Below are 27510 nucleotides of genomic sequence, written 5' to 3'. Positions count from 1 at the left end.
GTCTTCTGCTGACGTTACTTGCCTGATCCATGTAGTAGCTTGTGATCTGATCTAAATACAAGTCACCCCCTAAGGGTTCTGGTCACCCAATTCCAATATGTGGGAGAGGTTTTCTCCACATCACCAGGCAATTCTGCAATATCAGCTGCTGTCCAACAATTCAACTCAATTCTGACACTAGCTACCTGGAAATAGCATAAGTTTCCATGGGTTAAGGGCTCAGTCGCACAAGACTGCCACCCCCAACCCCTTACGATGCCAATTGCAAGTCCAGAACTTGTCACCTTGCTTCTGGTCAACCAACTGTAGATCACAGGTTTCCATGACCTCCCCTTTGGGTTTGGTTAAATTGCTAGAGTGGCTCACAGAACTGCAAGAAACGTTTTACTTACTAGATTACTGGTTTATTATGGAAAGGATATAACTCAGGAACAGCCAGATGAAAGAGATGCACAGGGCAAGGTATGGGGGAAGGGTGCGGATTTTCCATGGCCTCTCCGAGCTGGCCACTCTCCCAGCACCTCCATGTGTTGACAAACCTGGAAACTTTCGGAGCCCCATCCTTTTGGGTGTTTATAGAAGCCTCATTACAGAGCAATAATTGACTAAATCGTTGACCATTGGTGAACTCAATCTGTAGTCCTCCCCTTCCTGGAAGTCAAGGGGGTAAGAAGGGGGTGGGACTGAAAGTCTCAACCCTCTAATCACATGATTGGTTCTCCTAGCAACCATCATCCCTCCTCAGATGGAGTCCAAAATTCACCTCAGAACAAAAAATGCCTTTGTCACTTTGATCACTTAGGAAATTCCACGGGTTTTAGAAGCTGTGAGCTAGAAACTGGGATGAAGAGCAAATATATATTTCTTATTATAAATCACAACATCAAACCCATATATATATATATATATATATATATATATATATATATATATATATATATATATATATATATTTGACCATATTTTAAGTGCCTCTTTTTGGTTTGTTTTTCAGGGAACCAAACGAACAGATGGTCAGAAATCCAAATTCTTCTTCAACACCACTGAGCAATACTCCTTTGTCTCCTGTCAAAAACAGTTTTTCTGGACAAACTGGTGTCTCTTCTCTCAAACCAGGCCCACTCCCATCAAACCTAGATGATCTGAAGGTATAGGATTTGGCATGATTTTCTTTTTTTAACAAATACATCAGTACATTTTTAACATTTCCATCAACTAATTTCTTGTATAGAACAGTGGGAGGGGGACGAGTATGGGAGAGGCTCAAACACGTGACAGAATATTAACTGCTGTGGTTGAATACCCCATAGAGCAGAAGACCACAGCTCCCAACTCAGCCCTTTCACTGGGCTGGCGTCTTAAATTGGGCGAGCGTCTTAAATTTTCTCCTCCTCAAATTCCTCATTTGCATAAATGAGTTATCATGGGAATTAAATGGAATCGTATAGAGCAGAGAGGAGCTGTGAGATTGCTATGAGCTTCCAGAATGCTCTAAGCTAGTGGTGAATTCCAAGATGAACTTTTACCAATCTCTGATAAAATGAGAAACATAAGAAACATGTAAAGGGTTTTTCATAAATTGAAGTGTGTTCAACATATCTGACTAATCTTTATGGAAAGTACTTATTTCCTCCCAATATTCTGAAAGCTAAAAGATCCTTTCCGTTAGGAAATGATGATGATAGTAGATGGAAATTGAGTGTTTCTGGCAGAGTTTTGTTTCTTTTTATTATATAGGGATTTTATTAAATAAGGCTATTTGTTCTTGTTTAACAAGATAAAATATTGGTAACCTTATGTCAATTAATATCATTTAAAACAATGTACTGTCTGCTCTGAAATGTGGCAGCAACTTGTTACCCGATCTGTATGTGCTGGCAGTTTACTCTGGGTCACAGACCACATGGCCCTCATTTCATTGAAATGACACTGGTCTTTGCGTTGAACCTAATGATTCAAAGCAGTCCTCAGGACTGGCATATGCATTCACACAATAGTTAAAAAAGAACTGGAAAAGATGAATGCAGTGCCATCAGCTTCTCCAATGTGTGAGCACACCTATTCCCTTCAAAGCCTCATTCCATTTGCAGTGATTACACCGGTTTACCTGGTTTTCACCCTACAATTACCCTCCCTCCCCTAAGGATCTTATCATTTCCCCTTCTCCCCAAAAAACTAAATTCCGAAAAGCCCCCATAGTCTTCACTGTGCCAGTCCTGTGGCCCTTCTTCAGTCCTCACCTGCACCCCTCCCCCATTCCCATTCTGTCCTTGGTCATTATCTTCTTTGGGGAAAAGTAGGATTGGGATTATTTCAAATTAAAGGAAACTCTATGGCTGCCAAGTAGCAACACTGGTAAACAAAATACAGCTTGGGTCCTGATATCAAAATTTCCTGTATTCTTTCCACTCGGAATACAAGTGCTTAGACTTTAGTGTGGCACCCATAAACCCAAAAGAAGATGCCAGAGTGGCTGGTCACCACCCTCCACTCCCCAGATCATAAATCCAAAGAGGTAAAAGTTTTACCTTGAAAGCATTACAGTGAGTGAAATAAGCCAGACACAAGGGGACAGATATTATATGATGTATCTAGAGTAGTCAAATTCATAGAGACAGAAAGTAGAATGATGGTTATCAGGGGCGGGGGAAGGTGAGAATGAGGAGTTAGCGTTTAATGGTACAGAGGTGCAGTTTGAAATCATGAAAAAGTTCTGGAGCTGGATGGTGGGGATATTTGCACAACATTGTGAATGTACTAATGACACTGAACTGTACACGTGAAATGATTAAATGGTAATTTTTGTGTTACATGTCTTACCATAATAAAAAAGATTTCTTTTTAAAGTAGTCTATCTCTGGATGGGAACCTAGGTCAGGTAGGACTGGAGATGCACTGAGCCCAGAGATAAGAGAGTCCGGACAAGATGTGCCAGAGCCCTCAAAGGTGGTGTCCTCAGGATCATTGACTGGTTATAGTTACAATGATTAGCCTAGGTATTAAGAGATGACAATGATGATAGTGGCAACTACCATTTTTTGAGTATAAACTATCAGTCAAACATAGATCTGCTTTAGTTTTCACCCTGCAAGGTAAGTTTTAAATATGAACGTAAAAATCAAAACTTAAAGAGGCTAAATGATATGCAAGTTAACCAGTTAATAAATGTCAAAACTGGGACTTGAACTTAAGTGACTGATTTCAAAGGCTTTGTTATTGTCGTTCCAGATGAGAATGGAAAGAGAGGGACAGACGAAAGAAACTTTAACTGGACTTGACCACTGGGTGTGTGAGGAGAGGGGAGAGGGCGAAACCTTAACTGGGTGTAGCTGGCAGTTACACCAGTGGCTAAACTTGGGAGGGTAGAATGAGGAGCTGATTTGAAGGGTCGGCAAGTTCATTCAGTCTGGGAAAGTTGAGTCAGCAGCACAACCAGCAGCACAACCAAGAGAAAAAGTCGACCCAGTTAGAAATATACCAACCTAGTTCAGCTTAATTGTGTTGTCAGGAATAGGAAACAAAATTTTGGGATCGTTTTCATAGTGTGGAGGGTTGAAACTAGAACAGTGAATGAGATAGAGAGCAAAATGGAAAGAGGGAGAGGGGAGGAAGGAGAAGGATAAACTTAGAAGTGGTAACACCAGTCTATGTTTTTTGTTTTTTTGTTTTTGGTTTCTAACAAACTGGGAGGAGATAGATGATAGGTAGATGATAGATAGATAGATAGATAGATAGATAGATAGATAGATAGATAGATAGATAGATAATATGAAAGTGAATTCATATTAAAAACTGGGGGAATATTTGACGGATATTAAGAAAACATCGTTCATATTTTTTAGATGTGATAATGGTATTGTATTGCATTGTGTTTTTTTTTAAGTATCTTCTTTTAGCGATAGATATCAAACTATTTTACAGCTTAAATTATATGATTTGCTGCAACATAATTTGGGAAATGTAGGGGAAGATGTGATTTAGAGTATAAATGAAACAAGATTGGGCATGAGTTAATAATTATTGAAGCTGGTTGATGGGTACATAGGGTTCATTATACTTTCTATTTATTTTTGTGTGTGTTTAAAATTTTCCATTAAATGGTTTAAAAAGACACCAATGATTAAAACACCAATGAATGTAGGAAAAGTGTATACAAAACTTTGTCCCAAGCCAGCCCACACTGCATAATATTCTGAAATTTAAGGTAAACTGAACTCCATTTAAGTATTCACTTGCTTCTAGAATATGAGCTGCACTATTTAATAATGTACTTTAAATTATTCAGTGCCAGAACAGATTCTAAAAATAAATGTAGAATTCATTAATTTTAAGTAATTCAAAATTAAAACTGTAATGAGTTGCCATTTTGCACTTTTTCAAACAAGCAAATAAAAAAGAAAATAATAAAACGATGCTAGCAAAACTGGGGAGGGAGGAGAGGATAGACTATTTTATTGTTTATGGTAATGTAAGTTGTTACATCTTTGTAGAATACGTTTTAGCTGAGTGTAAAGTAATGTATGTTTGCTATTGAAATATAATAGTGCATAGAAAAAATGTAAAAGACAATGGACTTACAGATGGCATTATAGATTATATTTCTAGACTTGAAATGCATATGAACATGTTTTGTTTTAAAATAATCGTTTAAAATAATTATGTTAACATAATTTTCTGACATGCTTTTTTGTTTAATATATCACAAACATTTTTCATAATTATTAATATTCAATTTAAAAACTTTTTTTCCTAGCAGTATATCATTTCACCACCTAGTTAACATTCCTCTATTGGACATGTTGCTTCCAAATTTTTGCCTCCAATTGAAAATATAATGTGTACATACGTATATTTATTCATTTCTCTGATTATCTCCTTGGGCTAAGTACATAGGAACGGAATTCCTGAACCAAAACATACTAATATTTTTTGAAGTTCTTGATACAGACAGCCAAATTTCTGTCCTGAACATTTATGTCAATCTACTCCCCAAAGCAGTATGTGAAAGCAGCACTTCCCAAGCATGTCTGACTGCAAACTGAATCACCTGGGCTCTTGGTAAAATGCAGTTTCTGATTTAGTAGGTATGGGGAGGGGCCTGAGACTCTGTTTCTGGCACACTCCCAGATGCTGTGGGGCTGCAGGTCCAGGAATCACACTTGGAATAGCAAGGTAGTAAAGTATTACAGAGCTTTTTTAAAAAGAAAACATTTTTATTCACTTATGTTTGCTGCTATTTCAGTAAAACAAAGGGTCATTATAAATTTATTTGTCAATTTGATGAATACAAAAATATGTACATATTATTCTAGTTGCATATCTTGGAATACTAATGATGATACACACACATTATTGGCCATTGAAAAATTGTCTTTATCTTTTGTTTGTCATAGGTTGGAGGACGTCCATGACCTGTTTTTATATTGGGTGTCAATCTTTTTCTTTTGGATTGTTAAGCACACTTGATACATTGAGCATACTAATACTTTATTATTTGTCCTGCAATTATTTTGTTTCTGAGATTGCTATTTGCATTATCTTTTTAGTGACTTATAGGGTTTTTCAATTTTGGTTGTCAATATTTTTATTATTAATTTCTATCCTTTTATGCTCAAAAGATTTTTCCCTACAGAATATCAGAAGACTATTTCCCCATATGGATTCTTCTAGTTGTTTTATGCAATTATTGACATTTAAGTATTTAATATATTTCCTATTTTAACTATAAAAGCAATATGCTTATGTAGGCTATTTAGGAAATACAGAAGAAGAAAACCATTGTTAACATTTTAGCGTATCTTTACCCAGATATTTTCATCTGTAAGCATGGGTTTAAATATATATGAAAAAAACATTTATTATTATATATGAACAAATATTTATAGCATCAGTTTTAATAGATCCAAAGCATTTCATCATTTTTATGCACTACTATTTATTGAGTTTCCATATTTTTAGATGCCAGATGGTTAAAATTTATGAACATTATCAAAAAAATGCATGGATTAAATAATTGCATGTGTGTCCACATAATAATAATAACAAACCCTTGCACTGCACCAACCATTTGCCAGGCACTATTCCAAGTGCTTTACAGATTTTAAGCTATTTTAATCCTCACAAGAATGTATAAAGTAGGTATAATTATCTCCAATTTGCAGAAGAGAAACCGAGGCACAAAGTGGTCACTGAGTTAGTAAGAGGCACTGCCAACATTTGAACTGGTAGTCTTATCTCCATACATGCTATCTCTCAATATATGACTATAACGTAGCCAGTTGTTAAATTTAGGACATAAATGTTAATGTAGAACTGTGGTTTTCAAAAACTGGTCCAAAGACCAGCAGCATCCACAACACTTGGAAACTTGTCAAGAATGCTCATTCTCAGTCCCTATCCAGACCCTCAAAATCAGAAATTCTAAGCTGGGGCCCAGCCGGTATGCTGAATCCCACGGTCAGTGGTTCTGGTGCCTGCTGTGGTGTGAGAACCACCCACAGAGAGGGCGTGTGGGGAGGGCAGTCACCTGGGTGGCAGAACATTCCAGGGGCAACATGCTTCAGGATGGTTGGTTGCGGGCTGATGTCTAAACCTAGACAGGTATCATTTTCTCATCTGTAAAATGAAGATAAAGACCAGGATGGGGGTTGGACGGCAGTAGAGTAGGTACCTTCTGTGGTTCATTTGAGCACTGCATTTCTAGGATGTTTCTTCTACAATTCTGGAACCATGAAACATGGTATATGACAAATTTTTAAAAAATTAGTAAAATTGTACAAAACAGATTTATATTGGGTGCAGGGGAGGAAATAAAAAAGTATTCAAAAGAGAAGTGAACATTGTGAAATTCCATTTGTGATGTTTTAAAGTTAACATGATAATAAATACACTTTTTAAAAGATCGTCATTAAACAGCCCACTAACAATGCCGTGGTTTCTTTAGGTTTCTGAATTAAGACAACAGCTTCGAATACGGGGCTTGCCGGTGTCAGGCACCAAGACGGCCCTCATGGACAGGCTTCGGCCCTTCCAGGACAATTCCGGGAATTCTGTGCCCAATTTCGGTGAGATAACGACTGTCACTTTTCCTGTTACGCCCACCAACGCGCTGCCCAATTACCAGTCCTCCCCTTCCACCAGTGCCTTATCCAATGGCTTCTACCACTTCGGTAGCACCAGCTCCAGCCCCCCAATTTCACCCGCCTCGTCCGACCTGTCGATGGCCGGGTCCCTGCCTGACACTTTCAACGACACGTCCCCGTCCTTCGGCCTGCACCCGTCCCCGGTTCACGTCTGCCCCGAAGAGAGCCTCATGAGCAGTCTGAATGGGGGCTCCATTCCTTCCGAGCTGGATGGGCTGGACTCCGAGAAGGACAAGATGCTGGTGGAGAAGCAGAAGGTGATCAATGAGCTCACCTGGAAACTCCAGCAAGAACAAAGGCACGTGGAAGAGCTGCGGATGCAGCTGCAGAAGCAGAAGAGGAACAACTGTGCCGAGAAGAAGCCCCTGCCTTTCTTGGCTGCCCCCATCAAGAAGGAAGATGCCATCTCCAGCTGTCCTTATGCATCCCAACAAATAGCTGTGAAAAGACAAAGCAGCAACTCAGATGGCCAACCACAGGCTTGTGAAGCTGCTCAACTCCTGCCCCTTGGGAGCACTCACTGCGTGGAGACCTCAGGTCAGACCAACGTACTTTCTTCCACATTTCTCAGTCCTCAGTGCTCCCCTCAGCATTCACCACTGGGGGCTGTGAAAAGCCCACAGCATATCAGTTTGCCCCCATCACCAAACAACCATTACTTCCTACCTTCATCTTCAGGCGCTCAAGGAGAAGGGCACAGGGTCTCCTCACCTGTCAGCAGCCAGGTGTGTACTGCACAGGTAAGATCTCCTTGCCCCATGCTCAGTGCTCCCCTTTTCCTGGAAGTGGGATATGGATTTGCAACTGCTACAGAGCTCACGGAACTTTCTGGGAAGGCTCTACCAAAAGTCCAACCACAGTTCCCAGACACCAAGATCCTCAAGCCTTGACAGTTGACCAACTTGCTTCTCTGAGACAGGGCATGGCACACTTGTTCTGTAAAAAGCTACGTAATAAATACTGGGGGTGCCCAAAAAATGTATACAAGTGGACACTTTGGTCAGCGTTTCTTAAGCAGTAGTTCGTTGTAATCAAAAGTGTCTGGACGCTGATGGTAACCAGTGTGAGCACCTCTTGTAATTGCAGAAGTCAAATGTGACTTGTAGTCATCTTTTGTTATCGGTATATATTGAGTATTACAATTTTAATACAGTTTTCCTTTCTTAAAATGTGTATACATTTTTTTGGCATCTCTGTATTTTTGGCTTTGTGGTCATTGTGGTCTCTGTCACAACCACTCAACTCTATCACAAAAACAGCCACAGACAACTTATAAATAAATGAACGTGGCTGTGTTCCAATAAAACTTTATTTACAAAAACGGGCAGTGGGCTGGATTTGGCTCAAAGGGCCGTAGATTGCCAACCCCTATTTTCAAGATTCCTTGGCATCAAGCCTTACCATAGGCCAAAACAATTTATCAAGAAAGCCAAATGGGAAGTTACCAAACCTTACTGGTCTCTCCATATGATAGTCTGCAGAGTGCAAATATTTACTGAGCACCTGCTGTGTGCCAGGCTCTTTACTAGTCTCTGGGGACTAGTGCTGAACTAGCCAAATGAAAATCCCTATTCTCATGGGAAAACAGAAATAATTTTTTTAAAAAATAAGTAAAATACATAATGGAAGATGATACATCTTATGGAGAGAAAGCAGAGAAGCGGGGTCAGGAGTTATGAAGTTTGCAGACTTAAATTAAGTAAAAAGGCCAGAAACATTTGAGCAAGTTTTTGAAAGAGATAAAGGATAAAGCCTGTGAATATTTGGAGTAAAGGCATTTCAGGCAAAGGAAGGACAGAAAGTGCAAGGGCTCTGAAATGGGAGCATGAGTAGAATGTTCAAGTATCAGATAGAAATGCAGTGTGGCTGGAACAGAATGAGAGTAGAAGTGTGGGAGATGGCTCAGAAGAGTAAGTAGTTCAAAGACTAGACCAAGGTGATCATCAAAGTCTTTACTTTGTGTATGTCGCCAAAGAATTATTAGGAACATCTATTTAAGTCTATCTGGGAAAGAAAATTATGTTATCCAAAGGTCTTGAGAGCGATATTATTAGAAAGGGAATAGGAAGAAAACTCACATTAATTGCATTCCTGCCATGTGCCGAGTATTAAGAGGCATGAATATGAGTAAAGTTGCTAATTGTCACACCTTTTGAGCTCCAATTCAATACTCTTTATTTGCCACTGAGAGAAACGAGGCTCATGGAGTCTAAGCCAGTTGCCCAGGATCACACGAACCCCTGAGTATGTGATTCTAAAATACCTGTCCTTTTCACACTGAATGTTCTCTGTCCTGGGAGTATGAGGTGTGGCCGTAGATAACGAGAATACTTTTCACAAACCTACCCAAACAACACATGCAAATGAATGATGCTCACCCCTGAGTGGACACTTTGAGAGGAGTTGGGGCTTACATGCATTATCATCATCAATGACAACATTTATTGAATATATAAATGTGCCTAAGTGTCCTAGGCAACAAAGGTAATAAAAACAACTCTTGAAACAGCTCCGGACCATAAGACCTTCAATTCTAATGATACCAATACTCTCAAGAAGAACTAATGTTTGTACAGTGATCTAAGGCTTACAAAACACTCTTTGAAGACATAAGTGATTACACGATAAAAAGATAAACAGCAATATAGGATAAGAGTACTGATCTGCGCTTATGACATTAAACGTTGCACAAAGCATTGTAATGGGGGAGGGGGAGACAGATTGATCACAAAGGGCTGGAAAAGTCTGGGAAGATTTGGGGAAGGAGTTGGACTTCAGAAGAAGTGTAGAGTTAAAAAAGGAGAGTCAGGAAAAGGGCATTCGTGTCAAACAAGAGAGGGAGGTAGAATGTACGGGGCATACAGAGAGAAGCTCATAGAGAGGTTCGTAGAACTTAAGCTTGCAGAAGGAAATAGTACTTGATGGTGGAGTCTTGAACACTTACCCTGGGGAAAAGTAGAGACCCTATGCTGTGGATATTTGAGAGCCACTGAAAGGTTTGGGGTAGTAGGTGACACATACAAAACCAGATTTGAGATTTGGGCGATGAAATTTAGGGAGGTGTGAAAAGATAAGATACCAGGACCAGTAGTCGCAGCCAAGGCTGCTTTCAAGTATGCCACTGGTGATTATTTAATTTGTTGCTTCTTTCTTTCTGTAGAACTCAGGGGCTCATGATGGCCATCCTCCAAGCTTCTCCCCCCAGACTTCCAGCCTCCACCCCTCTTTCTCCGGAGCCCAGGGAGACAGCAGTCATGGTGCTGGGGGCAACTCTTGTCCCAAAAGCCCAGGTGTACAGCAAAAGGTAGGCACCTGGAAATAGGCTTAAACCTGGGATGGACTTTGCCTCTTCTTTCTTCTGTGGCCCTGTCCTCCAAATGATAAGGTTCAAAGGCAGAAATAAGGGGCATTTTAGATAGAAACAAATGCCCTTGAAAAGGCCTGAAATGGATGTACACATGTAAGTTAGGAGGTACTCCAAGGAGTCATTTCCTGGAGTCACCCTAGAAGTCACAATGACTAAAATTTCCATAATGTGTTTGTGAAACAACATGGTGAACAAACCAGTTTCATTGAAGTTAAAGATTGGAACAGCGAAGCATGGAAAAACAGTGCTGGAGAAAGACGGAGTTACATGGATCTGTGGAAAGGATGGGAGGGATCCAGAAAGTTGGGGTCACAGTGTAAATATCTCTGCAGAAACAAGAAGAGATGATACATTAACAGCAGGTAGAAGAATCGGGGATGTGAAGGACACAGGATATGGGGAGCTCCAAGGAGCAGTGAAGAGCTAAGAAGAAGGAGCACACCCAAGATGGCCATGACACAAAAGTGCGACAACCCACAAGTCAGGGCAGGGCATCCTTTGGGGACAGAGGCCCTGAAATGTCCCAGGCACTCCACAGAACACACTCACACTACACAAGGCGGGTTCTTGAAGAGATCCCCCAACAGTGCCTCCAATTCTCCTCAGTACACCCAGTTAGGAATGAAGCCGCCTGGGGAATAAATTACTCTGGAAAGTCCTGGATTGATGGACTTCTTTGTATTGAACTGGACTCTTTTACTTGATTTCCTTTCATCATCTTGATTTATTCTAACAAAAGAGGATGCACCTTAGAGGGGAAATGAATCTGTGAGGTTCCCATCCTAAGATGCCTCCAGCAATAAATGCACGGTGTTATGTACTATTGTTAATATATTGGATTTGTTTTCTAAGCTCCAGCTCTTTTCTTTTTTTCCTCAAATCAATTTTTCCAAAACGTGGCCTATGGTTTCTAACACAGAAGCAGTACCATTTCTGACCCAGGAACTGATTGTCTCTTTTGCATTTTACTCACACAGATGGCTGGTTTACACTCTTCTGATAAAGCAGGGCCAAAGTTTTCAATTCCATCCCCCACTTTTTCTAAGTCAACTTCAGCAGTTTCAGAGATAACGCAGCCTCCATCCTACGAAGATGCGGTCAAGCAGGTAATGGCCTAATTTGTTCTTTATTGACGAATAGGCTGGCTAAAATTGACTTTGTTTTACTTCATGTGAGTAGATTCTGGTACTGAATACGTCTGGTGCCTCCCCACCAGAATGGGCATTGTGTCCAGATGCTAACTGTAGAAAGGTGTCGCCTGTATACAGAAGTCGTGTGAGGCCAAGACAGAGAAGAGCTTGGTCTGGGCACCCAGTACCTGGACTCAATGCCAGTTTGGCCACCAGCCTGTTGCCACTGCCACTAAGGCTGGGCAAGTGCTCAACTTCTCTTATATGAAATAGGGCTGGTATCTACTTTGTAAGGATTCTAGATAATGTAGCATTTGCCACATCATTCCGGGCACAAGATAGGTCCTCAAATATATGAACACAGTTGTCAGGGTGACACTTTCTAAGGTTCTTCCTAGCTTCAAAATTCAGTGTTCCTGGCAAAATATTGATGGCTGTAGAGCTGAATAATAATGGAGGTTCATTGTATCCTCTACTTTCGTTTAGGTTTGGAAATTTTAAAAATACAGAGTTAAAAAAGCGAAGCAGTCAATGAGCTTATACACCAAATGGCTTCAGTTTGAGTAAGGTATCAGCTAGTCCTTCATATGTGCACAGAAGACCTATACCAGTTACTGCATAGGGGTGTCCCACAGAGCCAAATCAGCCTGCATACAGTTAGGTTTCGCTCGACTTAGAGAGTATTTTAAATATTAGGAGATTTTATGCAAATAAGTAGGCTCTCTTGTTTCTGAAAAAATTAGGAGATCTGGCATCTCTGAAGCCACATTTCTGCTAGTCGCCTGAAACAAAATAGCCACTGCCTCCTTGGACCACAGCATGTGTTCTACACTCTGCCCCACTCTCTTATTCTGTGTTTGGCTCATTTCCATTACCTACCAGACCCTCTAGGCATCTAATGCCTCCTGGACTGGCAAGTGACTGGTTCTTTGAGCAGTGCTCCCATCCGTATTGATTATTGATGCTGTGTTTATTGGGACTGGGCTCTCAGAGGAGTGAGATGGCTATGTTCCAGTTCTCCTCATTTCCTGTCTGTGGTGTCTGTAAACATCAATTGATCTTTCACGATGTCAAAAGAAAAGAAAAAGGCCAACCAAAGTGGACTTCCATAAATAAGACTCTAGTTAACTCAGATGAGCCAGAGGGGAGGGGTGTTTTCCCTACAAGTGTGGACAGTTTCCACAATCTATGGCCATGAGGAACTGGAGAAATATGGGTCACATCCACAGCACCCAATCAGGAGGCAGATCCACGTCACTTCAAAGTGAGAAAAAGGGCCAAAAACCTTTAGCCAGTTACACTCGTGTTCATAGCAGTATTATTCACAATAGCCAAAAAGTGGAAGCAACCCAAGTGTCCGTGAGCAGAGGAGTGGATAAACAACATGTGGTATATACGTAAATGGAATATTAGTTAGCCTTCACAAGGAAGGAAATTCTGACACATGCTATAACATGGACGGACCTTGAAAACATTATGCTTCATTAAATAAGCCAGTTGCCAAACGAAAGATACTATAGCAATCCACTTATATGAGGTTTCTAGAGTAGTCAAATTCACAAGGAGAGAAAGTAGAATGGTGGCTGCCAGGAGCTGGGAGGAGAAAGGTATGGTGAGTTGTTGCTTAATGGGTAGAGAGTTTCACTTTTGCAAGATGAAAAGAGTTCTGGAGATGGATGGCGATGATGGTTGCATAACAATGTAAATGTACTTAATGCCACAGAACTGTACCCACTAAAATAGATGGTAAATTTTATGTTGTGTACATTTTACCACAATTGAAAAATTAACTAGCGAACCTAATTCAAAAATCCGTGGTGCTCCGTCTAATAATTTTCTACCCCAGAGGTAGCCACCTTCTAACTTCTGTCCTCCTTTGGTTAATTTGCAATAGCAAATGACTCGGAGTCAACAGATGGACGAACTCCTGGATGTCCTCATTGAAAGTGGAGGTAAGACTGCCTTGTGTCTTGCCCATCGGGATATTCTGCACTTGTCCTCAAGGGAGTACACCCTTAGGACTAAGGTCAGATGCTCACTGTAAATTGGACCCAAAAGTCTATGGGTAGAGTGATCACTCCATCTGAGCTTCCTGTCCTCATTTGGAGCAGATAAAGGAAGGCTTTCATGGATGATTCCTCACTGCCTTTGTCTCTTTGTCCTGGGAACATTTTCACCAATCATTTTAACAGTTTTCCTGTTTCAACTCAGTCCTGTTTCCCTAACCGTTTTCTCCTGCCGTACTATTTCTCTGTAATGTTCTAATCCCAATGTCCCTATCTTCTTAATTATAAGAAGAAGAAAGCAGATAAAGCAAGTTTTGTGCTACCTATTCAAAATGAAATTCAATTAGTAATCTCCCACTGGATGGCCCATTCATGCTTAAATGTCATTCAAGCTAGCAAGACAAAATGAAGCCAGCATATTCTTTTTGCCTCCTTTTAAGTCATTCATTTATTTAGTTTTTAAAATGACATAGTATCTAACTCGAATTTGAAACTACACAAATGAATAAGATCACATAAGGAGAACGTGTAGATAGAAAAAGTTCCTCACGTGTGAGCACTTAAATAACATTTAAATGTTCAGAGAAGGGGTGTCCAGGTGGTAGGCTCCATGCTGCTCTGGACCAAGTCCCCACTTTTGGGGGGTCTGCAGTCTGGTAAGGGAGATGGACAACAAATGAGTGAACAGGCAATTCCTCCATTGTAACAAGAGGAAAGAAGAAAAAGACAGGGACAAAATCTTATGTTTTATGATGAAAGATGAGAAGGTTTATCTCAGACAGCCTTGTATTTTTAAGAAAGTATGTGGCAGGTCAGCAAAGAGTGAGTGTGCTGAAGAGGAGCATGGGAGATTTGAGGGAAGAAGAGAAGCTATGAATCAATCATGAATAAAATGAGTTTTCTGGAGAAACACAATGGGATTGGTAGGCAGTATTTAGTGCCAAATGTAGGCCTAACATCATGAATTTAAAGTGAAACCAGTCAGCTTCATTGTATAATTTTTCTCTTACAACATCCAGCTGATTCAGGGCAGGCTCAGAGAAAACAGATGATAAGATTCACACAGGTGTGGAGTTTTGCCAAGGGAGAATGGTGGAAGAGAAAAGAGCAAAGAGGATATTGATAAGAGAGTAATGATAATGGTGGACTAGAGAATATAGGCTGCACAAGAAATGAAAACCAGAAGGGGCTGATGGATGGTGACAAAATAGTAGATTAGACTCCAAGTGGCTGAGCAATCTTTGTAGTCAAGAAAGCTGGAGGAATGGGAGAGGATGGACTGAGGGTAAGAGATTTTGGTTGAAATTGAGCTTTCAGAGGGATGCAGTATTTGGGGATGACAAGGTCCAAGGTGTGTCCAACAGAGTGAGAATAGAGGAATTGCGGGAGTTGAGGGTGATGGGGGTATCAAGGAACTGAGAGGTCAGCTGGATGGTCACTTCTGAGGATGCTGAAATCACATACAATGACAAGAGTTGAAATAGGTACAAGGCAATGAACTGAGCAAGAGTTTTCAATGGATGAGGAGGAGTGACCAGGAGGCTGGTGGGGGGTAGCGGGGAGAGCAGCATGACCCTCAGGAATGCTGAGGAGTTACAAGAAGGTGGGGGAGTAACAATCAGAAAGTAGGCGCAGGATGGCACCCAGGAAGACTCATCTTCTGGCTCTGAAATAAATGAGTCCCCCCGAGGGTATAACAGAGGATGCAGTGTCCTCAGGGGACAGCCAGGTGTCAGTGAAGGAGCAGGTAAAGGAAGGTGCTCTGAGAGTTTGATAATCACACACTGGAACTTCTAGAAAGAAAGGATTTGGGAAGAGACCAGAGGGAAGAATTGGGGATACATATATAGAGCAGTCTAGGGATGAGACAGGGTGATCGGCAATGACCAGAGAAGCATAGCCATCTCCTCTATTTCAGTGTGACTCATTCATTTCAAAGTTTTGTTTTGTGTGGCATGCTCTATTCGAAGTGATGTAACAATTCCCATTGTGTTTTACCAACAGAAATGCCAGCTGACGCCAGGGAGGATCATTCATGTCTTCAAAAAGTCCCAAAGATGCCTGGGTCTTCCCGAAGCCCTACAGCTGCCCTCCCCAAGCCCTCAGCCTCCTTTGAACAAGCGTCTTCAGGAGGCCAGCTCGCCTTCAATCACTATGGCACAGACAGCGATGAGCACCTCGAAGTCTTATTAAATACCCAGAGCCCCTTAGGAAAGGTGAGCGATGTTGCCCTTCTAAAAATTGGGAATGAAGAGCCTTCTTTCGATGGGATAATGGATGGATTCTCCGGGAAGGCTGCAGAAGACCTCTTCAATGCACATGAGATCTTGCCAGGTCCCCTCTCCCCGATGCACACTCAGTTTTCACCTTCTTCTGTGGACAGCAATGGGCTTCAGTTAAGCTTCACTGAATCTCCCTGGGAAACCATGGAGTGGCTGGACCTCACTCCACCAAGTTCCACACCGAGCTTCAGCTCCCTTACCACCAGTGGCCCCAGCATCTTCAACATTGATTTCCTAGATGTCACGGATCTCAATTTGAATTCCCCCATGGACCTTCACTTACAGCAGTGGTAGAACCCAAAAGTGCTAAGGAAGATCAATAGGAGTTCCGTGGGGGAAAGCACACAACCATAAATACGTATATTATCCAAAAGAAGGAGGAGGAGGAAGAGGAGGAGATTAAAAAGAAGCAATGGAGACAATCATCAAGAACAAATAGGAGTCCTTTTTTATACATATGAAATGTAATATTTACCAACATTCAATGACTGTTATTGACTTCAGCAATGCATTTAAAAATGTGCTTTCTCAGTGCAAGAATGAAAAAAAAAACAACGAAAAAAACTTATTTCACTGCCTTTTCAAACACCAGTGATTTCTTCTAGCCCATACGTTTTTTTTAGGCATTGTTGGGGTATAATCTCACCTGTAAGCTTTTCTCATGAATTTTTTGGCATACTGTGGAAAGAAAATGTAAACTCTTTGGGGAGTACAGGGAAACCAGTCTATCAAAGGTTATGGAAGGCATACCTGTGATAGAGGCAATTCTTATATCTCCATTACCTGTCTTCTAAAATACAAGTCAGGCTCAGTTTCAGTTAGGGAGTTCTTGAGGCAGAATAGAGGGAGTAGCAATCTACTCCCAGGGAAGCAAAATCAACTCAGCGTTCCTCGGCCACAAAGATGCCCCATTGGTGTGGTTTCTACTCCTGTACCTATGACTCTGTGGTCACTGATAAAAACTGACCAGCATTTGGTGCAGAGAACCCCACCCAGAACTTCTCTCTTTCTCAACCATTAGTCCAATCACTTTCTCTGTCTCTGTGGTGACAAGCATTGAGAAACAGGTGAGAACCTCCGGACATGGAAGGCTCTCTAACACAATCCCCTTTAGTTCCAAAGACTAGTGATGACCGCCTCAACAGATCAGAAGGATCTCTCTAGCCTCGGGAAGTTGTATCAGGGATAATTCTGACAGAACCATATGCTTCACATATAGGGGTAAATACCATAGGTTACTGTGACAGAACTATTTGTGGAGATCCAACTTCTTAGGGTACGTGTTGTGGGGTCCACCTCAGTTTATCTTTCACCCACTCTTCTTTCAAGATACCAATCCTTTCTTGCTCCTGTTTTGAAGATCTTTCTTTTTCTGCCCTAACGTTGGGAGAAGACTTCTCAAATCTAACAAGCTGACATACTCCTAATAAAGCCATATTTTAAAAAACTAAAAATCCGGGTTCTCTTGGAGAACTCATTCTTCATATGCATAATTTGCTATAAAACAAGTTGAAAGAATGTCTTTAGCAAGAAACTGATGACTTGGCCCATCAGTCCCAAAGCTCATTCTTATCCTTATTTGATTTAAAGCAATCGTTGATTTCAGTTGGTCTGGGGAAATTGGAAATCATTATATGGTAAAAATAGATATGAAATATACTTATAAGGAGAGAGTATTTTACTTATGGGTTTCTTAAAAAAATACAATTACTTTGAAAATGATGGAAGGAAAAACAGACAGTGGTCTCATGTGCATTCCTCATTACCTCTAATGCTTTTGCTGAGAGTTGAAAAACTCAGATGTCAGGACAGTCTCTCTAATGCTCATTGTGGCTCCAACTCACTGTTTTTATAGTGTTGCATGCTGTAGAAAGTAGCTATTGCTGGGGTTTTTTGTTTTTGTTTTTATTTAAATCACTAAGACACTGTTTTCTTCTTTTGTAAAAAATGTTGTTCACTGTGCACTTATGGAGAAAATAACCAAAAATGTTGTGATTTTAGAAGTTCTCTTTTTGATAAAGATTTAGAAGTCATTCCATTGTTAACTTGTAAACTTGTGTGAACAAAGTGTTTTTGGTGACTGCTACTCTGAAAACTGCCAGATCTTATTGGGGATGGGGGGTATATATATATTTATGCATATGTGTACAGATATATACACATGTGTATGTATGCGTGTATATATATGTATATATATATACTCATATACACATGCATGAGTATATTTACATACACGTGTGTGTATCTTGAAAAGCAGTGTTACAGAGTTCTATACCAAAAACCTTTAAGCCTCAATCTGCTGTGAAATGATACTTGGCCTTTCTCACTATGAGTTTCTGATTAATCAACCAGACTACACATTGCCTCTCTGTGTATGACTAATGGCCCCAGCCCGATGACTCACAGACACTTGCTTCCCATGAACAAGCTCATCTTGACAATGAATATGGATGTGAAAAGACAGAACAGCTTCACCATTAGTAGCTGGAAATGGTAATACAGTCTCTCATGGAAGAGCATAAAGGATCATAAAACTCGTTTAACATTCCTTGATCTTGTGCTTTAAAAGATCCACATGGTAAATTTTTCATTTTGCTTTTATGTCAGTCATCAGACCAAAAAATCTACAGGCAAAATTACCAGACTTTTCTTTGAAAATGAAGCTATTGGAAAGAAACCCTTTTAACACATTCCTCACATTTGTTTATTCCTCAGATGTTGAAGTTCTATTTGGATCTTGACAAAGCATGCTGGTCAGTACATTTTTTATGTGTCATGTTGTGTGATTTGTATGTTATCCTGGCCCATGCACACACCTTATTTCCTTTGGAAAACAAAATCATAGTGTGCCTACTCTGAGACTCTGATCTAAGTGTTAATTATTTTTTCCTTTCGGTATTTCAATAATATCTGAAGGAATAGATATGGTTAGGAGGCCTCTGTACTTTGTAAGTTCCTGCACTTTTATTGGGATCTTTTTAGAATACTACCTGGTACTGATGTACAAGCTTCACAGTTGACCAAACATGGATCCCACTTACTACTGCAAACCAACATGCTTAACATAGAGCAGGCCCATAGATTATTGGCCTCAACCTCTTCCCATAGTCTCCATATAGCATATTCATTCTGTCTCTTCATAGCTCAGATGTGAGATTTGTGGGATAAAACTGGGGATAATTGGGAGAAAACTGATGAAGTTGGCTTCTCTCCGTGGGTCAGATAATCCATGTTAATTCATCTGTCTCCTATTGGGGATTTTTATTTTAATTTCTTTTAAACTCTTAGTTATATCCTTTATCCTGGCAACAAATTGGGCCTAAAAGATGTACAGAGACTTATAAAGATGGCCTCATTCATGTTTCTTAATGCTCTTAGAGCCTGAAAATCACCACATGTGGTTTACTTAATGCTCCTGGAACCCCCATGGTGAAGCAAATCTGCAGCCATTTGCAGCCATTTTGACTGCAGTCCCTGCTGCTGCAGTTCCCTGGGTTCATACTTACCCAACTGAGTCAGAAAATTCATTTGTGCAAATGCTTTCATTAAGCCAGTGATCATTAGTAGCAGTTTTGCTTCTAACAATGTTATTGACACGACACACATTCTATTATAAGGGAGAGAGAGAGGGAGGGGAAAGAAAAAAGGAAGGAAGGAAGGAAGGAAGGAAGGAAGGAAGGAAGGAAGGAAGGAAGGAAGGAAGGAAGGAAGGGAAGGAATGGAGGGAGAAAGGAAGGAACAAAGGAAGGAAGGGAGGGAAGAAGATAGGTCCCAATTTCCTGATCTATGAACCAACCTCTCAGTTCAGCTAAGATATTGAATGATGGACAGTGAATCACAAAGTTTTAGATGAGAAGCCATGCTTAACAATGCAATTACTGCACCAGTAAATGAAGAAACCAAGAGTCTCCACCTGAATAGTCAAGGGTCTAGGAACTGGAGGCCTTTGCTATTCAAAACATTGATTTCCGATCTGAAAAAAAGAAACAATAAAAAACTATCCCAAGCATTTGAGACAATGCTTTCAAAAATTATTTAAACTCTATCAGCTCTCCTATAAACAGATTTTTGTCTAGCTGAAAACTTCTGCATCGAATTTACTCATCCAATGGATAATTACCTGATGTCTAACCTGTGTAAATCACACATGTTCTCATGTATCCAATACCAAATTGACTCAGTAAGGGTGGTTCAGATCTTGAGTAACTAGGGAGTTGCAGTTGCAAGAACACTGGGAATCTCCCAGTCCTCAAGCCAGAAACCCTTTAGCTGTGATTTCAAAAGGGTCTTCATTTTTCCAGAAGGGAGAGCAGAGAGCTCCTTTTTAGTTAAAAACTATCACCCACACTAACATTCTTTTCTTGTGTTTCTTTCTCCATGATCAAACAGCAGCAGTATGGCACTTGGAGATCTTTCAATATCTCCATCACTGAAAGCATTTGTGAGCGTTTTAGGGTTTGTTTTCATTGCCAGATACAGAAGCCCCTTGAAAATCAGGGAAGGGAGATGGAAACATTCCCCCCTCCCCCCCCCCCCCCCCCCCCCCGCCCCCATCCCATATCCTCAATCTTCACAACAAGCTCTCTAGACAAAAGGAACTCTTAGTGGAGGGGAGGTGTTTCTAGAGTGAGCCTCCTTCCCTTAGCAGAAAAGCTGCAGAGTATGAAGGCAGCTCAGCCTCCCCCTTGGGCTTTCGCAGCATTCCTCACAGTGGGAAGCCCACAAAAGTTGGCACACTATTTGCTGTCAGATATGAGAGAACTTGGAGTGAAAAGAGTCTGGGGTGTTTGTTTTCTTATAAATTCAGTATAAACCAGCAGGATGGTTCTGATGTTGAAATTGCTAGTGCTTTATTAAATGGATGATATTAAGTGGCAGAGTCCAGGTCCTGCAATAAGATGGTCCTATAGGTCGGAGAGCTGCTAAGGTTGTGTTAAGGAGCTGGGTTTGATTCTGAGAATCCACATTTCCAGAGGACCCCAGCCAGGTAGAGACTATGCATGAAAAGATTATTTTAAGACAGGAAGCAATCTGGGAAGAACTATGCTATCATCTGCCAGGGAAATTGTAATAAGATTCATTGGGTTCAATTGCATATGAGTAAGTTTTCTTCTGATTCTAGGATTTGGCCATTTCCTCTACGGATTAACACAAACTCCTGAATGTCTCTTGTGCTTATTTTAACCACCTGCTGGTAACATGAGTTTCTTATAAATGGTTTAACAGTTCCTTTGTGTTTATGGGAAAAGGGAGTAAAACAATGTGGATCCTGTGTGCTATTCTAACGTTTTCCAAAGGAAGGGAACCCACACTGTTCTCCAGAGTTCCTCTCCAATGTGCCTGCAGTGAGAAAAGAGGGCAGTGCCTTGCTGGGTGCTTGGAACCCTCTCTTGCTGGAACACAAGGAGGTGCTTTGGAAAGAAATCAAAAGACCAAGCATACGTTCTCTATGGGGACCCTGTGTGGTGTTGTTTTCATGTTGGTCTCCTTTGCTCAACTATACATAACCAGAAAGAAATGTGGGTTACCAGGAAGAGAAAAGAAGCAATGGCTAAAATACCAAAGTTGGCATGTGTTCTTTTTTTAAAAATATATATATATTTTTAAATAAAACGTTTATTTTAAAAAGAGATGTAAGCACTTTTCATTGATTATATGACATACCAGGCACTGGCTATGCCTGTTAAGTATTTTATTTCATTTTATCCTCACAATGGTACCATGGAGTGGTACTATTATTATCCCTATTTTACATGTGAAGAAACTGAGGTTCAGAGAAGCGGGGTAAGTTGCTTAACATTACACACCTGAAAAATGGCAGAGCCTGTAGTCAAACTTTGCTTATTTCCAAAGCTCCTGATCTTTCACTCTTTACTTCTTGCCTGTACTTACTACCATGTTTCCCCAAAAATAAGACCTAGCCAGACCATCAGCTCTCATGTGTCTTTTGGAGCAAAAATTAATGTAAGAGCCGGTCTTATTTTAATGTAAGACCAGTTCTTTAATATCTCATCTTATCTCATCTCATCTCATCTCATCTCATATCATATCATATATCATATACTGGGTCTTATTTTATTATTATAGTAAAATAAGAACTGGTCTTATATAAGACCGAGTCTTTTATTAATTTTTGCTCCAAAAGATACATTAGAGCTGATGGTCCGGCTAGGTCTTATTTTCGGGGAAACACAGTACGTTATTCTGTTCATTTTGGGTGGTCGGGAAACAGACTCTCAAGCTACATATCTGCCTATTAAAATACATGCACACACACAACTAGTTAATCCAATGTTTTCATCAGTTTAGCAACTAAGCAAACTGAATCATATAGAATTGGGCTTCAAAATGACCTATAGGATATGTACAGGCTTCCAAAGTAAGACCCGGTTTTTATCTACTTTGCTCTCCTAAATATATTCCTGTCATTTTCTCATTCATGATTATATAAACCACATGAAAGAACTGAGATATTTTGAAAAGAGCTCTGAAATAGGTGTCTCAGGCCCTTGTTTAGACTAGAATTGGTCTTGTTCCCTGCTATGGCTCTGCCTTTTCTGCTTTGGTCTTATTTTCTGATGAGCTCTCCCCAAGTACCATGTTTCCCCCAAAATAAGACTGGGTCTTATATTAATTTTTGCTCCAAAATATGCATTAGGGCTTATGTTCAGGGGATGTCACCTGAAAAATCGTTCTAGGGCTTATTTTCCAGTTAGGTCTTATTTTCGGGGAAACACAGTAAGTGCCATGGGAGGAAAACTAAAGCAAGATATGGGGTGAGAATCATGAATGCTGAGGCAGTGAGATTGTGATTTTAAATAGGGTGTTCAAGAGAGGCTACACCAAGAAAGTGACATGTGCTCAAAGAGTTGCTAAGAGGAAAGGAAATGCTTGCAGGTAAGCCATTGTTTCTTTGTTAAGCTCTCCCCCTCCTACCCCAGTGTGTAAACACAGGTGACCACCATATGAGTCTCTATCAACCTGGCTAACACCATTCATTAGCCTTGATTCCCTGAGACCCCACCCCACCTAACTTCTGGAGTGGTTTTTCTGCATAAACAGCTTTTCTTGGCTCAGCTATGGACTTTCCTAAAACCTCCCAAAGGTTCACAAAGCCCAAACAAGCACCATCTGGCTTCAGTATGTCCCGTACATCTGGCTGAGGAGCCCCAAACCTGGCACTAGCAACAGCCAGGCTTGGTTCATGGCTTGGCCTCTCAAGGCACCTCCAAGCTCAGTCTGGGTGGTGGCAATCTGCAGATTGCCTTGTGCCTCATGCCAGGTGGCCCGGGGCAGGGCACAGACTCTGGCTGAACTTGGCGTCCCCTTCCAGGAGGCCCAGGGACTGGCACGCCTGGTTTGGATCCAGCCAGAGCAACACCCAGCCGCCTCTGAGCACAACACACCCAAAGGGCACACTGAGCAGGCACCAGAGCCCTGCTAAGGTGAATCCTTCTCTGTTGGGTCAGCCCCAGCATAACATCTGTTCCACTGCATTCATCACCAGTCCTCACAACCAATCAGCCTGAGGGATAATCCCTCCTATTGACAGCAACCAAGGCTCAACTATAACAGGAGGGCACGCACAACCCACACAAGGAACATACCTGGAGCACCCACATTAGGTGACGAGGGAGACTGCACCACTGAGCCCCATAGCGTGCCTACTACATAAGGCCACTCTACTAAGAACAGGAGACATAGCAGCCCTACCTAATACATAGAAACAAACACAGGGAGGCAGCCAAAATGGAGAGACAAAGAAACATGTCCTAAATAAAAGAACAGAACAATGCTGCAGAAAAAGAACTTAGCAAAATGCATACAAGCAATCTACCAGATGCGGAGTGAAACACTGGTTATAAGGATGCCAAATGATCTCAGGGAGAACTTCAACAAAGAGATAGGAAATATAAAAATGGAAATAGAAACCATAAAAAAAAAGTCTGAAATAACAAATACAATAACTGAAATAAAAAATACATTGGAATCAATGGTAGATTAGATGAAGCAGAGGATCAAATTAGCAATTTAGAAGATAAGGTAGCAGAAAACACCCAAACAAAAAAGCAAAAAGAAAAAAGAATCCAAAAAAAAAATGAGGATAGCTTAAGGGGCAGCTGGGACGTCAAGCATACCAACATTCACATCATAGCGGTACCAGGAGGAGAGGAGAAAGAGCAAGGAATTGAAAACCTCTCTGAGGAAATAATGACAGAAAACTTCCCTAACCTGGTGAAGGAAATAGACATACAAGCCCACAAAATGCAGAGTCGCAAACAAGATCAACCCAAAAAGGCCCACACAAAGATACATCATAATTAAAATGCCAAAGGTAAAGACAAAGAAAAAAATCTTAAAATCAACAAGAGAAAAGCAGTTAGTTACCTAGAAGAAAGCTCCCATAAGACTATCAGCTGATTTCTCAACAGAAACTTTGCAGGCCAAAGGGATTGGCCTGAAATATTCAAAGTGATGAAAAGCAAGTAACTTCAACCAAAGTTACTCTACGCAGCAAAGCTATCATATAGAATCAAAGGACAGATAAAGAGCTTCCCAGACAAGAAAAAGCTAAAGGAGTTCATCACCACCAAACCAATATTACAAGAAATCTTAGAGGAACTTCTTTAAGATGGAAAAAAAAAAAAAAGATAAAACAAGTGAATAATAAATTGGCAATAACTACATATCTATCAACAATTACTTTCAATGTAAATGAATAAAATGCTGCAATCAAATGATAGGGTGGGTGCTTTGGCAAGAAAATAAGACCCTTACATATGCTGCCTACAAGGGACTCACTTTAGATTGAAAGACACACATAGACTGCAAGTAAAGGGATAGAAAAAGATATTTCATGAATATAGAAACAAACAAAAAGTTTGGTAGAGATACTTAATACCGACCTGCCTGCCTCCAACCAAAATTTTGACCATGGGAAGGTGCAAGACACAAGCCAGTTTCTTAGAGATACCCACTGTAGTAGTCAGCTTAGACTAAATTACACTGCAGTAACAAAAAAAAAAATCCCCAAAGCTCTGACTTACCACAACAAAGGTGTATTTTTCACGTGGGCTGAATAGCCACAACTCTGTTGCACAGCAGCCCATAACTGGCTCATTGCTGGTCTTATGATAGAGTGAAGAAAGGGATAGGATCACAAAATGACTCTTAAAACTTCTGCTTGGAATTGACATAAAGCGCTTGAGTGCATATTCTTATGTCCCAAGAAAATCACATGGTTGATTTTGCCCTCAATGGGAAGATGAAATATAATTTCTTTCCAAAGGGATAGGCAGTAAAATTTTTGAACAATAATAAAATCTGCACATTTATCGTCTACTTTTCTTCTCCTTCTCTCCCTTCCTACTTCCCTCTCATCATCTTTAACATCCCACAACCTGTGGATTCTTTATCTAGAATAGGCAGGATAATATATTCTTCAAACTTACTATTTATAGCATATATTATTAAAGTTCCAAAGCCCATATTCTTGAAACTCAAAGCCCTTTCCTTTAAAAACTCTCTTCTCTCACATGTGTTTCTGAAGCCTGCTTTGAAAGATCAAAAGAGAAGACTTGACACTCCTGTTTCTTTTTTCTGCACTGTCATCTCTTCTCTGGGTTAGAAAGCAGAGAAAACTCCGGCTGCTTCCTGAATAGAGGAAAAGCTGAGGAGATATGTGAAGAAGCCATTAGTTAATAAAGTATTATTGGACCACACTCTTGCAGGGTAGGCTGTCTTTTGTGGAGAAGCTGAGATTTTTCTTTTAGAACTGAAATGTCTTAGGATTGAAGACAGAGGATGGATAGAGTTGTCTGCCACAGTCCTCTAGGACTAGTGCTGTCCAGTAGAACTTTCTGAGATGATAGGAATAATCTATATCTCTACTGTCCAATACAGCATCCTCTAGCCACATGTGGCTATTAAGCATTTAAAATGTGGCTAGGTGACTAACAAACTAAATATTTTATTTTTATTTAACTTTAGTGAATTTAATTTTCGACAGCCACATGTCGTGGGTGGCTACTATATTGGACAGTTCAGTTCTCTACCTTACAGAGATATTAGGTTGGTGCAGTTTAAAGTAATTGCAGTTTAAAAGGTTAAAAATAATTGCAAAAACCACAATTACTTTTGCACCAACCTAATAGTATTGCTAAAAGTCATACAGTGCCCTTAATGTCTCACTATTATTTATACATATAAAAATCATGTTGTGCCTTGGATTTTTTAAAAATATCTCAAAATGGAAACAATTTCAGTTTGTATACAAATTACATTGACATTATAGACATAGCACAGTCAGTTGAAAACAAATAATGCCTTCACTTATTAATTTACTAGAGCTCCCTGACCTAATAAGCAGAGGCTAAATCCACAATTAATTAAAGATATCATGTTCATTCAGCCAAGACATGCCTCAAACCATCTTTTGTTCAGCTGGCCAGCAGGATACTTACAACCATATTTAGGACATCTTGCAACTAAAACCAACATATGCAAAAGATCCCATTTCAAAAACGTTCTTTCATTTATTAGATTAGTAATTCTGTTGTAGGAGAAGCATTTTCTTTATTATGCTAACTATAATTTTATTTGTAGTAAATGAATATGACATAATGTGCTACATAAAAATTTGTTACTTGATTATTGATAATTTAACAAATAGTTATCTATCTGCTATCTATTGGACAGTATTATTTCTCTGTCAGAGATAAGGAAACTGAGGCACAGAGAGGATATTCTTTTTTCCCTAAGATTATAGAATTGGTATTTGGAATTCTAATATATGAACTCATATCTGTTTGATCCAAAGCCTCTACCACCCAACAATACTACTCTTACTTGATAATGATAAAACATAACTTCAGTCACCTGTTTTTTCCTAAAGACAGAGCCTGCAGAAAATTACAATCCCTTTTCAAAAAGCCAACTGATACCAATGGGATATTGCTGTGTAAGATACTCCAGGCCGGCCACAGTTGATGTTCCTTGGTCTCCTGGGGTAGAAGGAAGATGTGATTACGTAGCTATAAGACTGGAATTTAAGCCATTCAAGAAAGTTGTCCCAGTCACATTGAGCCCATATATAATGAGAGTGCGAGGCCACTATCTTATCCTTCTATTTGGCTTCAGGTTACCTATTGGGTTTGGTGAAAATTAAGACTCAAGCTTCTGGGATGCATGCTCTGCCTGGTTCAAAATCTGACCGTCAACCCCTGTGCCCCAAGATTAACCCCGCACCTTCACATTAGTCAGGTGACCGTATGCAATTTTATGAGTGACGTACCTTCCAGCCTAAATCTTCCTGCTGTGAATCCAAAACAGCAATGCCTCACATTCACTTAAAATACAGCGAAAGACAGATGCTCACTTTCTTTATTTGCTGTTGTATTCTTGGTTCCATTTTGCTATTTTTAAAGGAGAAAAACATTTCCCCTCGTAGAATGCTAAAATGCAAAGACGTTGCGACTCCGTTTTCTCCCACCTCCGCACCCCACGGTACTTGCAAACTTTGGACAGAGGAAAGGTGGGCGCCGGGATGCGAAACTACAAGTCCCAGAATGCACGGCGCCCTCC

General features: G+C 40.3%; 1 protein-coding gene across 6 annotated transcripts in view; it reads left to right on the top strand.

The window, feature by feature from the left end:
- The window catches only part of MYOCD (myocardin), a 90365-nt gene extending 70469 nt beyond the window's left edge, over positions 1–19896 (top strand). For 3 of the 6 annotated variants that reach the window (XM_081027799.1, XM_081027796.1, XM_081027800.1), the window contains 6 exons: positions 995–1148; positions 6944–7882; positions 10303–10446; positions 11487–11615; positions 13534–13591; positions 15650–19896. In XM_081027799.1, coding sequence (XP_080883925.1) covers positions 995–1148; positions 6944–7882; positions 10303–10446; positions 11487–11615; positions 13534–13591; positions 15650–16221 — 1996 coding nt within the window. In that variant the 3' untranslated portion in view covers positions 16222–19896. The remainder of the gene's footprint in view (positions 1–994; positions 1149–6943; positions 7883–10302; positions 10447–11486; positions 11616–13533; positions 13592–15649) is intronic. The other 3 variants (XM_081027801.1, XM_081027798.1, XM_081027797.1) reach the window with 2 other exon arrangements.
- The last annotated feature ends 7614 nt before the right edge of the window (positions 19897–27510 follow it).

The sequence above is a fragment of the Rhinolophus hipposideros genome (assembly GCF_964194185.1).
Source record: "Rhinolophus hipposideros genome assembly, chromosome: 20".
In the NCBI taxonomy this organism is placed as follows: domain Eukaryota; kingdom Metazoa; phylum Chordata; class Mammalia; order Chiroptera; family Rhinolophidae; genus Rhinolophus; species Rhinolophus hipposideros.
Note: the sequence above shows the minus strand (reverse complement) of the source record. Positions and strands in the feature narration are given on the sequence as shown.